The 15,877-nt window shown below is 42.2% G+C and overlaps 1 protein-coding gene across 4 annotated transcripts in view; it reads left to right on the top strand.

Annotated features, from left to right (window-relative positions):
• The first annotated feature begins 8,238 nt into the window (after positions 1–8,238).
• The window catches only part of Pbx1 (PBX homeobox 1), a 321,114-nt gene continuing 313,475 nt past the window's right edge, over positions 8,239–15,877 (top strand). For 2 of the 4 annotated variants that reach the window (XM_052200253.1, XM_052200251.1), the window contains exons 1-2: positions 8,241–9,144; positions 12,520–12,593. In XM_052200253.1, coding sequence (XP_052056213.1) covers positions 8,954–9,144; positions 12,520–12,593 — 265 coding nt within the window. In that variant the 5' untranslated portion in view covers positions 8,241–8,953. Of the gene's footprint in view, positions 9,145–12,519; positions 12,594–15,877 lie in introns of all 4 variants that reach the window. The other 2 variants (XM_052200252.1, XM_052200254.1) reach the window with 2 other exon arrangements.

Genomic DNA, 15,877 nt, shown 5'->3' with positions numbered 1-15,877 from the left:
GCAGCCAGTTGGGTGGCCTCTGCTGTAGGTGGTAAGACATGTAACTGATGCTGAGCTGTCTCCATTGAAAGGATCTGCCTTTGTAAGGCAGGAGCTACCAAGAGATGTAGCTGATATCTCCTGCTTTAGCTTCTCATTTGCCAGGGGGAGAAGGGAGGGTGAGATGAAGTTGCTGTTTTGCTGGTTTTGTTTCTCAGTGTGGGCAGTGCATAAGAGGAAAGGCGCATAAAATAGGTCTGTGCTAAGGAGCCCTTGCAAGCATCCAAAAGCAGTGAGGAGGGAGAGATCAGGGTGAGAGCGACAGAAGTCACCATGAAATTCGACTTTATCACAGAGAAAGGGGAAATTCTGGATTCACCATGGAGATAAAGACTTTGGTAGAGGCTCAGTATAGGGAATGAGGATAATCAGGGGATACTTTGCGTCTGGACTGCTAAACTTGGGAATAACTTTAAACCAACAAATGAAAGGACCCTCACAGTTGGCCTTGTGAGACTGTGGAACGTGGGGGTGAGTATATGAGACTGGCTGCTATTATGGAAATCAAGCTTGGTAATATAGGCACCCACCCCTCCTACAACAAGGTTGAGTAACCTGGGATGACACAATGGAAACCAGTCATGATGCCCTGGTTCATGTGGGCCACTACAGACACGTGGTTATCACTGGCTGGGGGCCGATAAGGAGAGGAGGAGGAAGAGGAAGGGGGAGGGGAAGAAGAAGAAGAGGAAGAGGAAGAAGAGGAGGAGGAGGAGAAGAGGAAGAGGAAGAAGAAGAAGGAAAAAGAAGAGGAAGAAGAAGAAGAAAAAGAAGAAGATGAAGAAGAAGAAGAAGAAGAAGAAGAAGAAGAAGAAGAAGAAGAAGAAGAAGAAGAAGAAGAAGAAGAAGAAGAAGAAGAAGAAGAAGAAAGAAGATTCAATTCAGCCGAGACTGGTGTGTGTGTGTGTGTGTGTGTGTGTGTGTGTGTGTGTGTGTGTGTGTGTATCAGGGGGTAGTGCTTTAAGCCATGTGGTGAAATAAGAAGTAAAGAGGATCTGGCCAATCTGAACAGTTTAGACCGACATATAAATATTTGTTGACAGAGTGCTAATGAAATCAGCAGGGCATGAAAGAAGGGAAAGTTCATGCTGGCCCATCCAGGTTACTATAAAGCAAATGTGCCAAGATTTGTGTCGAACTGGAGCTTCTAAGGGAACATGTTGCAAGAGGCAAAATTCAACACTTGGAAGTCTTTCAAGCCTGAACACCCAACAGTTCACCCAAGAATGAATGAAATGAATGAATGAAATGAAGCAGTGAATGAAAGCAGGTCAGTTGAAGAAGAGAAAAATCTCGCGGGCACTGGCAGTCAGTCCCCCCAGAGTACGCTGTGTGCTTTTCTCCCCTGCAAGAATGTATACTAAGAATAGAGATTTTTGTTTTTAATCCGGAACTGGTCCCTCTTAGAATCCAAGGGTGGTTGATGGAGAAACAGTAAACACAGTGCCAACTCAGACCCTTTCCAACACAGGGGGCAAGCTTGAACAGCAGGTGAAGCTAACAAAACCATGTTCGCATCCCTCCTTGGTCCTGGATAGGCTGAAATAGCACAGCAACCTGTCGTGGGTGAGGAGAAGTGGGACATCTCACAGCAGCACCCTGGAATGAGGAAGCAGGATATCTCATAGAGAGTGGCTGTAGTTTACAGACAGCTGAAGAAGACAGCACCTCCTCATTCATGTCGCTGCAAACAGCACTATTCCTGTCATGAAATCGCTGATACATATGCTGTTATTTCTTTGTACTATCTGGGCCTTCCTGGTGTGTGTTTTAGTGTCCCCCCCCCCCACCCCAGCTGCCGAATGTCGAGACTGGTGCCTGTTTGGAAAAGATGGAAGTGGCTCTTCAGAGCGTCTTCCCGCCCTCTGTAAAACATTTTTGTTGTATGGACAGTGTAGGGTTGAACTCTATGTGTCTCGTGGATGTGGAAGAACATCAGGAAGAACAGTCGAAACCGCAGTTAGAGGCCAAATGAAAGCACCGGGTGTAGGTGAAGACACCATTCCCAGAAGCTTCGATGAAGGTGGTAAAGATGCGACTGCCAAGGGTGGGTTTTCTTCATGAGAGCCGAAACTGCACCCGGGGTGTCTGAAACTAGCATCTTCTCTGCTGATTAGACAGTGCCTAGTCCTGTGCAGGATGCTGTCACAAAACATTTATCAGGTCAATGTGTGATGCCAGATCCCTGGTTAGCATCCTCGGTGAACTTCAAAAGCAGTTAAAATAAAATCCTAACTCTATCACGTGGCTCAGCACCCTATTCTGTATGCTGTCTCGTCTTGAAAGCCACATTCTTGCTTCCCTTTACCTTTCCCTCCTTCAGCTCCTCCCAGATGAGGTTCCTGGCCATAGCTCTTGCCCGGTTCCACCTCTCCCTTCCCCAGTATCTCTGAATACTTGTTTCTGCATCATCTCATTATTCAAAACCAAATCCATGGGTAACTTGAAAAATGACTATTTATTTAAAAATTTTATTTAATTCTTTGAGAATTTTATATGGTCTATTTTAATCATATTCTTTTCCATCTCCCAATTTTTCCAAGCTCTTCTCCCCTGTTATCCAACCAGCTTCAGGTTCTTTCTCTCTTAACAACAACAACAACAACAACAACAAAGATACTAAAACTATATAGGCCAATTTGTGTTAGGCAACTTCTGAGCATGGGTCCTGCCCTGGAGATATATATATATATATATATTGTTGATATACCAACTATCACTCCATGAATGAAACTGATTTTCCCTCTCCCAGCAGATTTTATTTTCAAAAAAGCTTCTTGGCTCAGGGTGGGACTTGGTGCCCACTTACCAGCCTTTGTTCTGGGAGGAACTCTGTCTGCTTTGGGCTTGTTCGGGTCTTGTTCATGCTGTCACAGCTTCTATGAGTTCATTCATGTATCCATCCTGATGTTTCTGGATGCTGTTCTCTTAACGTCATTCAACACCTCTAGGTCTTACAGTCTTTGCATCCAACTCTCTTCCACAGGAGGGCTGGGATAAGATATCCTGTTCAAGGCTGAGCTCTGAAGGTGGCTCTACCTCCCTGATTCACTGCTTATTAGACTGATTTATATTATCCACAAATTTTATGAGTCTCTGGGCTTGTGTGCTTCCGTATTTGTGTATTATTTCATACATTAGAATTAGAGTAAAAAAAAATCTAGTTGTCTCTTCTATACTATGTTCTCAGTGCCTTAAAGAAAATGACAATGACCATGATGATGTAAAGCATCAATGCTTCCCTACACCTTTGATTGGCATTCCAGGATCTGAACTGTTGGCTGTTTAGTCTTAACATTGACTATCTATATTGACTATCATTCAATAGCTACTCCTAATCAGCTGTTGACAGTCTGAGAACTAATCCTGCATAGGAATTTTCAAAAGGTATTTCTTATAAAATAGAACCATGTGACTGGTCAAGCAAGCTGGGTAAATTTGAATCATTTACAACTTGATCATCTAAAGCGAGTAGACGCTACATTGTGGGGTTCTTGAGATCTCTTGAGGCCCTGGTAAATGTAACGGGCCCCACTCTAAGTAACATGAACTGGTATTCACCATCAACTTTTGTGTGTAATTTCCAGGACTCTGTAGAACCTTTGAAGCCTTTAGGTAGAGCTTGGGTTGAAAGTCCTTGTTCAATTCAGTGAGTAACAGAGACAGGGACAGGCTAGGAGATTTCAGTGAACACACCAGAGAAGGTTGAACAAAACAAAACGAAGAAAAATATTCCAGGTGGACCAGGGCATAAAGGAGGGAGGGGATAAGTGAGTTGAAAGGGCAAGAACAGCAAAAACTTAGTAAGAAAACAAAAAGAAAAACAACGAGGCACCTTGGGCAGAACAATGGGATGCACTAGGTGTCTTGCGTGCTACCTTTGGCTCCTTGCCTCGTATGTGACCTTCTAAGGAAGAGAAATTGTTCTTTGCATACATAGATAATAGAGTTAAAAAAAAAAAACTCAGAGGCCAATTACAATGTAATCAAAAATATGCATGTCTCAGTCAGTGTTCCATGGCTGTGAAGAGACACCATGACCATAGCAACTCTTATGAAAGAAAGCATTTCACTGGGGGGAGGGGGGCTTGCTCACTGTTTCAGAGGTTTAGCCCATTGTGTCATGTGGAGCATAGGAGCACACAGGCAGGCATGGTGCTAGAGAAGGAGGTGAGAGTTCTACATCTGGATCTGCAGGAAGAGAGAGACTCTGGGCTCAGAATGGCCATTTTTTTTGAAACCTCAAAGCTCACCCCCAGTGACACACTTCTTCCAACAAAACCACACCTCCTAACCCTCTCAAATAATGTCATTCCATAGTGACCAAAGTATTGAAAATAGGAGCCTAGAAGTTAGTGTGTGCTTAGACGATGCAACACCATGTGGTTGTGAGTTCGTCTCTGCCACAGATCCAAGTTGGTTAGAAAATAGAGTGGGGACCTTTCACTCACTGCCCACGCTGTGTTCTTTTCCCTTCAGGGAAGAGAACTGTGTCCTAATAGGTTTGAAGAAGTTTGAAAGAGAGCCCACAGTGTCACCTAGTCTTGTCACAGAGGTCAGCATGGTGGGATGACTCTGTGGGCGTTAGAATTAGATTAGATGGAGGGGGAGCTGCTTTGTTACTTGGTAAAATTTTGGTAGTGACTCACATCCGGAAAGCAGGGCTCAGTAGGCCTCAACTCCTCTGATGTTCGCCATGGTCACCAGAGTTATTAATTCTTTCAGCACATGTTTATAGAACAGCGATTATAAGGAAAGTATTATCCAGATAAGGTGGGAACAAAAACCGGTATCCATCTTCTGTCATGCTTCATAAAGTTGGGAAATTGCACGTAGGATTTTTTTCCCTCAGAACCTACTTTTATAACTTCTCTAATGTGATCCTAGTCATTTTATTTCACCTAAGGTGTTTTCTCTTTTTGACTTCCTTTATTTGCATTAAGAAATAAGATTCTTTGCACCATATGTATGACCATGCCTCAGAAGACAGGTTATAGTGATGTTTACACAAAATTGTATGACCTAGTGACAGAACAGTTTCCTATGTTCAATACAATCTATGTCTATACAACGAAAATCCACAGAAGGATGGACTAAATCTTAGTCAGTCACTAAGTGACTCTAGTCTGTACTTGCCTAGTAATTTAAGGACGTTTGCTTCTTTACCACAGACTAGGAAGATATTTAAAATGGGTGTTAAATGTGTCAAATGAAGTGCTAATGTATCTGTACTGGATACATTGTATCCACAGCTATAATTATGACTGTCTCAATGCTGCTATATCCCACACTGGGAGCCATTTCCTTTATCTTTCTCCTTCACATCAAATCAGCTCTCACATCCTGATATGGTCTCAAAAATGTCCTTGCCTTCCTGTTTCTATGCGTTTTGGCCGGTGGAATTTAGCTTTGTCTTTCCTTCTCAGACGATTTGTGCAACCACTGACCTGCTAGTTTGGACAACTAGCCATGCCTCCTGCTCCTGTTCTTGAAGCAGTCAGTCATGTGACCTCAGTTTTCCACCAGAGAAAGCACGGTGCTGCCTGGACAGTCACACCTCTGTAACATTACTTCCACTGTGTCAGCACCAGGAAGCATTTGTTAATCCCACCCACTTTCCAGATCCAATTTGTCCTTCTAACCACCTCAAAGGCCACTTGTGCTTACTATAAGTGGATTTTCACTTTCTTTCATCTCTTCTGCAGTGTGTGGTTTCTCCAGTGTACCAACTGTTTATATCAAAATGTATTCAGGCAACAGTATAGAGTCGTAGTTTAAAGCATACGAATTGAGACCAGTGAGTTGTAGTGACCTAAGTACCTTGAACAGGAAAAATTAGCATGGTAAGCAATAAATATTAGTCATTTGTGCTATTAATATTGTACATATCTTTAATTCCCATAGCAAAACTGAGCCTCGATGACAATGATCTTGTAGTATTAATGATACCTCTCTCAATGCTTGAGCTGGCAATACTTTATGAGATTCACGACTCAGAATCAATTGCTTCAAAACTGATTTCTTTATAGGTTCTGCTCCGACCTCACGTTGTAAGTGTCAAGAGATGCATTAAACCACATGGGCTGAGACTGACATGTGACTTAAGTATATAGTTTTACTCAACTTCTGATAAGTGTTGATCTGACCAACAGTTTACAAGTTGAGATACGTGTGTGAATAAAACCATTTTTATTAAGTAATATGGATTTGTCAGTACGGTTAATAACATACTATTGCATGCTCTCATACCAATGGTGCCAATGGGCACGTTAAGAGCTGCTTTGAAGTGCTTCCCTAAGGGCCCCTTATCTTGCCAAACGTTTGCAAAATGATTGATGAAAAGGATAAAATTCTATTCGAGGATCTCCAATTGCTTGGCTAGGTTGCTTCCCATTCTGCTGATTGGTGTTACTGAGGCTGGCAGGGGCCCAGTGCACATCCTGCAGCAGTACAGCTATGCCGGAAAAGGGAGGGTTGACTACACAAAAGCATATCTCCAAGAACTCCAGGATTTTCCTAAGTGACTAGTGTTATTTTAACTTATAGGTATTCAGACTACGTGCCCAATTAGATTCTCCTATTGGCTGGGCTAAAGAAAAATAAAGGTAAATTTGTGGATTTGCCCAGGCTATAAAATTCCTTATTGGTATCCCTTAATTCATTTATTTCCTCTTTCTTTCTTTCTTTCTTTCTTTCTTTCTTTCTTTCTTTCTTTCTTTCTTTCTTTCTTTCTTTCTTTCTTTCTTTCCTTCCTTCCTTCTTTCTTTTTTTTTCCGAGACAGGGTTTCTCTGATAGCCCTGGCTGTCCTGGAACTCACTCTATAGAAGAGGCTGGCCTTGAACTCAGAAATCTGCCTGCCTCTGCCTCCCAAGTGCTGGGATTAAAAGCATGTGCCCAGATTCCTGTTTATTTCTAATCCTAAAAAATCTTCTTGTTTTAATACCTGTTCTTCTAAGGCTTAAGTCTGTTTTCAAGCTAGACAGACAATAGACATACAAGTAACTTTTACCACATTGACATGTAGTTGTTTAGTTTGAGGCCTGCTGAAAACGGACCTCCCAGGCCTTTGGAGGGAAACAACCTTGGGTATGAATTTCAGCTTTGATACTTGATAACTATGGACTTTGAACAAATGCTTTTACCTTTTTGAGTTTCCTCTCTGTGAAATGAGGATAATAATCCATAATTCACAGAGATGTCTTGGGGATTAAATACAATAACTCAAGTAAATTACTTTGCGCGTAGTAGGCATTCAATAAATGTCAGTTTCCTTCTTCTCTCTGTTATTAATGCTTATTAGACTATATTAAAAACTAGAACCAGACTGTGATAATGCAATCCCTTATTAAGTGTTTAAGCCAAATAACCAACTTCCCTCAGGGGGAAGAGAAATGCTGAATTTGTTTCTTTTGGTAAACTTATTTATTAGTATTTTTCTTGAGTTTTATCTGGTTTCAAAGTCCACACTTCAGTTACTGTTTATGCCATAAAAACAGCAATTTATATTCTCCTTGCTGGCATAGAGTTGAGGTTTTGCAAATTATCTACTATCTCGACTTTCATCTATTAGAGATCATTATTCATTATCTTAGCAGCCCGATTTTATTTACTATCTACGTCATCATATAACAAAGTTTTGCTCTCAACAGTTTTCTTGGGGTCTAAGGATTTGAGAAAACCAAGTTTACTACCGCAGCGTCACCGCGTAGACGAACGAAGGGTGGGGCGGAGGATCCACACCGTCTGAGTGCTTTCGTGTTAATTTTACAGTCTTGCGTTTAAGTGGAGCCACGTTTTCCTCAAGGACGCAGCATAAGAGAAGCAGACAAGAACCAGAGCTAGTCTCTCTGCGCCTTTAAGAACTGGAGACCGGGTCATAGCTCCGCCTCCTTCCCGGCCCACCTCTGAACTCTGATTGACAAGACTCCCGGGCTAGGAGGAGCTGAAGGAGGCCGAGGAGGCAGCGCAGGGTGGAAAGTAGGGGGAGGAGGAGCCCATTTTCAGAACTAGCCAATCAGAGAAGGAGGCGGGGTTCAGGAGCCCTCCTCCCTCCTCTGACCCCCGCCTCCTGGCCTCTCCACCCCCTCCCCCTTCCCTCGGCCCCCTCCCCTCTCCTTCTCCTCCTCCACCTCCTTCTCCTCCTCCTCCTCCTTCTCCTCCTCCACCTCCTCCTCCTCCTCCTCCTTCTCCTCCTCCTCCTCCTCCTCCTCTCAGGCTGTGGTTTTTCTGTATATGTTTCTGGAGTCCTGAGCCTGGGCTAAACAAAAGCAGGAGGCTGACGGGGCTGCTGGAGTTTGCAGAGACACGGAGGAGGAGAGAGCTTGGGCTTTGCCTGCCGCCACGACTGGGGGAGATCTGGCTTCTGCTACAGCCCACCCCCTTTGAGATCACTCTGGCCCGGAGTGGGGGTGGGGGGCAGCGGGGGGTGGGGGGGAAAGTTTGCATTGCAATCCCCCTGCCTTCCTCTCCTTTCTCCCGATCAATGCATATTTGCAAAAGGATTAAGCCACAGATTTAAGCGCCGGGAGCTCATTTCTGCCTTGCAAAGGAGATCGGACTGAAAAACCCAAAGGCAGCTCTGATTTCTTTTCGCCAAGTGGGAAGGTGGTTTATTTTTCTTGCTTTTTTGGAGTCAACACCCTTCCCCACCAGCCCTTATCCCCACCCTCACCCCGCAACCCCTTCACGCCCCCCTCCCCCTCCCCATCCTCCCACCATCCTCTAAAGAGGCAAAGAGATTTTTTTTCCCCTTTTGGTCTTCTTTTTTTTTTTTTTTTTTTTTTAAAAACCCTGGTCCCTGTTTATCCTGAAAAGGATTTGAAGACAGCTTGAAGGATAAAAAGCCTCGGTGCTTCCCAGGCGCCGAGCCGAGAAGCCGAAGAGGAAGAGCCGGGGCTGCCGGAGCCTTCAGAGATGGACGAGCAGCCGAGGCTGATGCATTCCCACGCTGGGGTCGGGATGGCCGGACACCCCGGCCTGTCCCAGCACTTGCAGGATGGGGCCGGAGGGACCGAGGGGGAGGGCGGGAGGAAGCAGGACATCGGGGACATTTTACAGCAAATTATGACCATCACAGACCAGAGTTTGGATGAAGCGCAGGCCAGGTGAGATGGAGGCTTTTCTTTGCCTTTCTTGTTTTTTTTTTCCCCTCCCTCTCGCTGGGGGAAACAATGGGAACCGAATCACCACAGCGCTTTCTTCTAAAATGTTGTTTCTCTTCTCATTTTGACAAACAACTCTATGGCGGAGGAGTAAAATTTAAAGAAGCGTTGTTATCGAAAGTGTGATCGCCCGTGCCGAGATGTGGCTGTGTGTAGATAGATATTGTGCGTGTGTGTCTGTTAGAGGGATTTGTATGAATACACAAAAACACGCAGCCACGCCGAAAATACTGCCAACTAATCCGAAAGCGGCCCTCGGCACTTTTTTACAGCTTTAAAAAAGTGTATGAAGGAAGCAGAATTGTCAAGTTCCGAGCCGCATTCCATGCCTTCGGTAGTTGAGGGACTTCGGAACATGACAAAATAAAAAAATGTCCCAAGAACACTTTATTTGCAGATCCACTGACTCCTAAGCTAATTCCGCAAGTTTGATATTTTTTTTTCTTCTTCACTTACCCTTCCGTAATAATAATTATTTGGTCTTTTCTTTTTTTTCTCACTCCCCACCCAAAACAAACAAACACAAAAAAGCAAGGTAGCTCTGTCTTAGTAGATGTCAGATAGTAAGAAAATACCTTGCCATCACTCAGTTCTGTTTTTAGAAAAAGGAAATGGGAAGAAAGGAAAGACAACTTTGCTTTTGAGGGCTGTTTGTTAGTTTTAAGAGACTCCGATTTTTAGTTTAACTTTATTGTCTCTTATTTGAGTTCCTGTTCTCACCTTCCCAGGACAGAGGGAGTTATGTGTGGTCCTTTATAAAGGGGTGGGAACAAATACCAACCATGTTTTCTGCCCCATGCCTCTTCCAGGATCACTGAGAGTGCTCCTAAATTGAAGTGAAAGCTGACGGCTTTTATATATTTCAGTAGGACAGGGTATGAAGAAACATAATTATGAAACTGGGACTTTCTTAACTGAACCCACCACTGGGTATAACATAGTTCTGGACTCTAGGATTTTTATAGCAAGTCCTCCTTCAAAATGAAAACACAGGTTAAGTGGCAAAGCCACTAACAGCTTGCCCAAGGCCCAACTCAGTTAGGATTAAAAAAAAAAAAAAAAAAAAAAAAAAACTAATGGCCACATGTGTCCACACAATCACTCAGCTTTGTTAAATCTCCGAGCACTTTTCTATTTTGCTTTGGGATTCTTTTAAACATATTACAGAGTGAATGGACCTTATGTGACTTAGTTACGTGGATCACAAGTAATGTTGATTTTATGTGAGAGTAACAGAGGAAAGTAAGAGAAAGCTGCTAAGAGCACGCATGCAATGAATTACATTCATGTTAGCTGCGAACACATGGAGCATGTAAACTTAAGTGCTAAGGCGTGGGGCGCCTGAAAAACTTGAGACTGTTAAGATTCCCCCCCCTCAACTATTTTTATGCTTTTAATGGTGGGGGGGAGATTTTTGAAAAATTAATTGGTCCTCCTTTTGAATGTTATTATCTGAAGAAAAGCTAATGGGTATGGCAAAGGAGAGGCTCCCCACTGGCAATTCTCTCTTGAATTGGAACAGATTTCTCCATAACATTGTTCCAGAAAAATACACTCAGACACCACTGATAAACTGGCTTGTTCAGGAGTTCTTGAAATGGAAGAGGCCAGAGAGCGTGGGTCCTCACTACTTTTCTGCTCTCTCTCTCTCTCTCTCTCTCTCTCTCTCTCTCTCTCTTTCTCTCTCTCTTTTTGTGAAACTGAGGACAAACACTTCTCAGCGGGTATCCCCTTTAATGGCCTAGATGCTGAGAAAGATCAGATGCAGTTTGGAAATGGGGGGAAAAATCCAGTTGTCTCTCTCTAACCCATTTGTGTAGCGTGTGGAAGCAGCTCCTAGATGGAGCTTCCAGTTCTTTGCATTTGGGCCTGTAGGTGAAAAAAGAAAGAAAAAAAGACTAGTGGGAAGTATTTTTAAAGACCCAGAAAAGATCTTAAATACATTGAACATTCTGTTTTTTAACCCCTTCTGAGAACTATGTTGCTAATGCCCTTTTTCCTCTTGAAACAATGTAACTACTTAGACTATTAAGTTCTTTTTCTTCCTTATTAGTTATATACATTTGTAGTGCATATTTGTTATTTCAGAAAGTAAGCCATAACTATTTTAGTGTATGTGCATTTTTGAATTTCGAGTTTACTATTCCCCTAATACTCTGTATAGAATATGTTTGTGATCCCTGCTTTTCTAGAGGATGTGGGGTTTTGTTTTTGTTTTTGTTTTTGTTTTTAACTTTAAAACTGATTGAAAAAGAATTGAATGTGCTTTGAGTGCCTAGTGGTTTCTGCTTATCTTTACACATACATTTAGTTAGTAAACTGAATTCCCTTAGATAGTAGCTGATAACATCAGTATTTTGTTTCCAAAACAATATCATTCTGCTAAGTGAGTCTATAGTAAACTAGAAGGAAAGGCATTGTTCTGTTCCTCAAGTACCTTCCTAGTACAAACATGCACAACCACAGGAACCAGGTAAATCACTAATCTAAAAGGCAAAATTGTATTTATTTTTTCCCCAGTGGGTGCAAGGTCCTAATTGTAAATAATTGAATTTCAACACCTGCAAATAAGCCGTGTGCGCACCCGAGCCATAATGTGAACACAGAGAAATGAATTTATTCCCCATCTGGGTATGTTTGCCCCCTGGCAATGCATTTCCATACTCTTTAACTTGGGGACTGAAATTTTATAAATTGACAGTTCTACTCACAAGACCTTTCAAGCATCTTATGTTTATGAGAATATAGGGGCGTCTGCAGAATGAATTTGAACACATGGATGAATTAAATTTGAAAACACACGCGCGCACACGCACACGCGTGCACCCCCACCCCCCCCCCCCACATACATACACACACACACACACACACAGAGGGAGAAGCATAGCTCCTAGGGTATGGCCCTTAAGAGATTATACAGAACTGTTAACCTATGCCTTTGGCCAAGATGCATTGTCTTACATAGGATTCTTGGTTGAAGAATTCCACTTTGGTTTAACCACTTACCAAGGTGGAGGGGAGAAAGAAAGATGAAAAGAAAAACCCTTTCCCTAATGGGCATAATTTAGGTTATTTCTGCTCTGTAGTTAAATCCCTACTCTCACTGCTAATTACCATTGCTTCTTTTGCTATGGTGGGACTTTGTATATTAAGTCATAAAAACAATTGAAGCATGCCATAGAGTTAGGCTTGGTGTATGATTTTTTTTTTTTTTGGCTAAGGCTTGAGGTCCCCTCTGTACCTTATCAGTTTGATCTTGAGTGTCCACCTAAGCTGTTGTGTTTGTTTTTTTGTTTTTTGTTTTGTTTTTTCTTGCAGAAAACATGCTTTGAACTGCCACAGGATGAAGCCTGCCTTGTTTAATGTGTTGTGTGAAATCAAAGAAAAAACAGGTAGGAATGAAAATCCCACCTTTGGGTCTTTTTCTTTTGGCTAGTTAAACTGCTGAAGCTGCAGCTCTCCACTTCTTGGGACCTTTACATTTTAGGATGCAAGCACTGCCGGGAAAGTCCACGTCTGCTCTCTCTAAAGGGAAACAGCTTTGACAGCCGATTTCAAGCAGTATGTTTTCTTTAAATATGGCCCCAACTCTTTTTGAAATTGGGGCTAAGGCAGAGGTTTTGATGAGAAATTTATAGAAGGATATGCCTTTGGGGGAAAATACGAAAGTAAAAGTCCATTTCCTGAAGGAATATATTTTTGTCTACAATTATTGAACCCCATCTCTCTCACCCCTGCTGTTGGGCAGGGGCATAAGAGCTAAACTGTTGTTTCATTTCTTTTTTTTTTTTCCCCACTTTGTTCTTTGTATTTACACAGAGTAACCAACTTGAGGTTCTCAGAAGAATATCTTGGAATACCTTTGTTGAATGTCCAGTTTAATATTAGGTGGACGGGCTTTTGAATGGCCTCTGATTTTTCTACCAGGGATACTCTTTAGATTTAGGGCACTATATTATCCAGAGATCATTCCCTCTGTTGTTTTGCTACTTTCTGAACCTCATATCATAGACTAACACACTTATAACACATCCCAGGAGGGCATTTAAATTTTAAAGCAACAATTAAAAAATCGCAGTCATCAATCAGAGGTGTTCTTAAACAACAGATGTGCGGAGAAAGGGCACTTAGCAACTGTCCTCTTGTTTCTTTATCTTGGTCCTTAATTTTCCAAAGTGGGTTAAATCACTGCCTTGTAAGAAGAAAGGGTGGGGAAGGCAATCTGAAGCTAGGGCATAAAGAGGGACTGAGGGGGTGCATGCAGCAAACGGGAGCGGCTGCTGGTCTCTGACTTTCTCGCCCACTTTAAACCCGGGCAAAGTACCTGCCATTCCATATATTTATTTATTTTTTACAACAAGGTGTATAACAGTCAATAATTCATATCTAAACCATATAAGCAAGGGCATGACATAAATGAAAGTGACAATAGATATGATTGCATGCTCGGTTGATATACATTGATAGTTACACATGGGAAGGGGGGGGAGGCCACAGAAGGTGGTTTTCCTTCTGTCTCTCCTTTTAAAGGTCTCTGGATTTCTCTGTTAAGGAAAAAAAAAAGAGTCTTTCAAGAGGTCACTGTTGATTGAATATGCAATTACTCAGGTCTTTCAAATGTCTGTGAAATTAGTAAACAGCTCCTTTGTTGGATGATCTTTGTAAGGTATGGAACTCGGCAGACAAAGCACCTGAGACTGGCTGCTCAGTCAGACCTGCGTCATCCAGGTGCCTGTGCCAGGACCTAACCTTATTGCAAAGCTGTTAATTGCGTCGCTTTAGCCGAGAGAGGCGCCTTGTGAGAGCTGTATTGATTGTGCATACCAATATCAACGGGGCTTTGCTTCAGTGTGCCTCTTAGGTTTTTGTTGTTGTTGTTTTATTTTGTTATTTTCCTTCTTTCTATTCGCTCAGAGAAGGGAGCCATGGGCTCCTGTGGATACAAGGCTCCTTCTCTCCTAATTTTCCTTCTCCTTTTAAGTTGTCTGTGGCTTTTCACTTTGAACTACGGGTTTTGTTTCTCATCAAGTTGGAGTCTTGTTTTGTTTTATTTTGTTTTTATTTTTGTTTTTGTTTTTGTTTTGGTTTTTTTTTTGTTTTGTTTTTTTTTTTCCTAATCTTGGTTTATGAAATAGAGTCACAATAAAAAGGAATTGGAAATAAAGGGACCGAAGGAGAGTTTCTCTTTAAAGATACTGTATTCTATATTTTTAACGGGAAAGATACCAGTCAGGTCACTGACTTGTACATTGTGGCCCAAGTGTTCAGTTCTGATCTCCTAATTAAAACCTGCTGAGGTAGTATAGATCAAAGTGGGTGGGTGTGAATAGAGGTCCCATTCAGGTGCTTGGTAAAGACTTTGCCCCTGATTAATATTGGCTGCAGTGCCAGGGGTGGGGGGAAAATTGTAGAATTGGCCAAAACGGTGTTCTTATGGTTGGAATTTGTTTTTGTGTTTGTTTTTAATTATTGTCAATATGAATATGGTTGGAGTCTTAAAAATAATCTGATTTAAAGTTTTATGTGTTATTGATACAGGATGTCTTAAAGGATGGTCTATGAAATAATGTAAATGGTGATTGTTGCTATGTGAAGAGGGGGTACAAAACAAGGTTCTATGGAGAGGACACCTGAGTGGGGGGAGCAGGAACTCACTTTTATTCTTCCAGTTGAGTGTTGGGAGACTGTAGAGAGGGAACAGACCAAGGTAGAACAGACAGTACTGTATTCAAAACAAACTTTTATTTCCAAGCTCGGTGACTTCTGTGTTCAGGATCTGGGCTGCCTGTGTATCTTAATGCCCTTTGATGCCTTGGAGGAATGCAAAGTGTCTGCAAAAGTCTTTCAATGCCCTTTTCTGTCTGTCTGTCTGTCTACCTGCCTGTCTGTCTCCCTCTCTTCTTCCAAAACTAGTAAAAAAAGGTGGCCTCAAAGACCAGCTCACATGCTTCTTTGCTGTCTGGGAACTTTTCTTATTGGGACTCTCAAGGCCCACAGCGTGGAATGAGTGGCCTTGCTGAGGTTGTTCAAGGTAGAGCAGATCCGTGGGCTCTGGCAATGAGCTGGGGTGTGTGCGTGCGTGTGTGTGTGCGTGTGTGTGTGTGTAAGTGTGTGTGTGTGTGTGTGTGTTGGCTTGCTGCTTTTGTTTCTTGGGTTTAATTGATTTAGTTGGAAGACTGAGGTACATAGGAAAACTTGCAAAGATGACTGATCAACCTTTTGGTACTTAAAAAACAAAAACAAAAATCACGTGGAAAATACCCAAAGAAGGCAGCACCGTCTGCATTATGGTTGATTGATGGGTATTTAAGTCAGAAATTACTTTGGGATTTTTGAAAAGTAGATGAACTTGAGTGTTTTGCTTTAGAGTGTGAGGAAGTGTTTATTTTGATACTTTATGCTTTTTAAATATAAACACTAAGGTAAAAAAAAATGCCAACAAAATATTCAGGTTACAAATTGCACTCAGCCTCATGCAAACCCTGTTGAGAGCCTCAGCACCTAACTTTACCCTAACTATACAGCTTTGAGCTGTATGTTCAGTCTGGGACCATAAAGGCTTTAAATACAGAATTTGGGCCATTTACAATCAAATTTCCTTTTAAAGAACTGTCACTTGTCCTTTGACTTGTTAGCGATAGGCTGCGTTTTGCATGTGTCTATGTGGACTGGAAAA

This window comes from Apodemus sylvaticus, chromosome 12 (genome assembly GCF_947179515.1).
Source record: "Apodemus sylvaticus chromosome 12, mApoSyl1.1, whole genome shotgun sequence".
NCBI classification, from domain to species: Eukaryota; Metazoa; Chordata; class Mammalia; order Rodentia; family Muridae; genus Apodemus; species Apodemus sylvaticus.
Note: the sequence above shows the minus strand (reverse complement) of the source record. Positions and strands in the feature narration are given on the sequence as shown.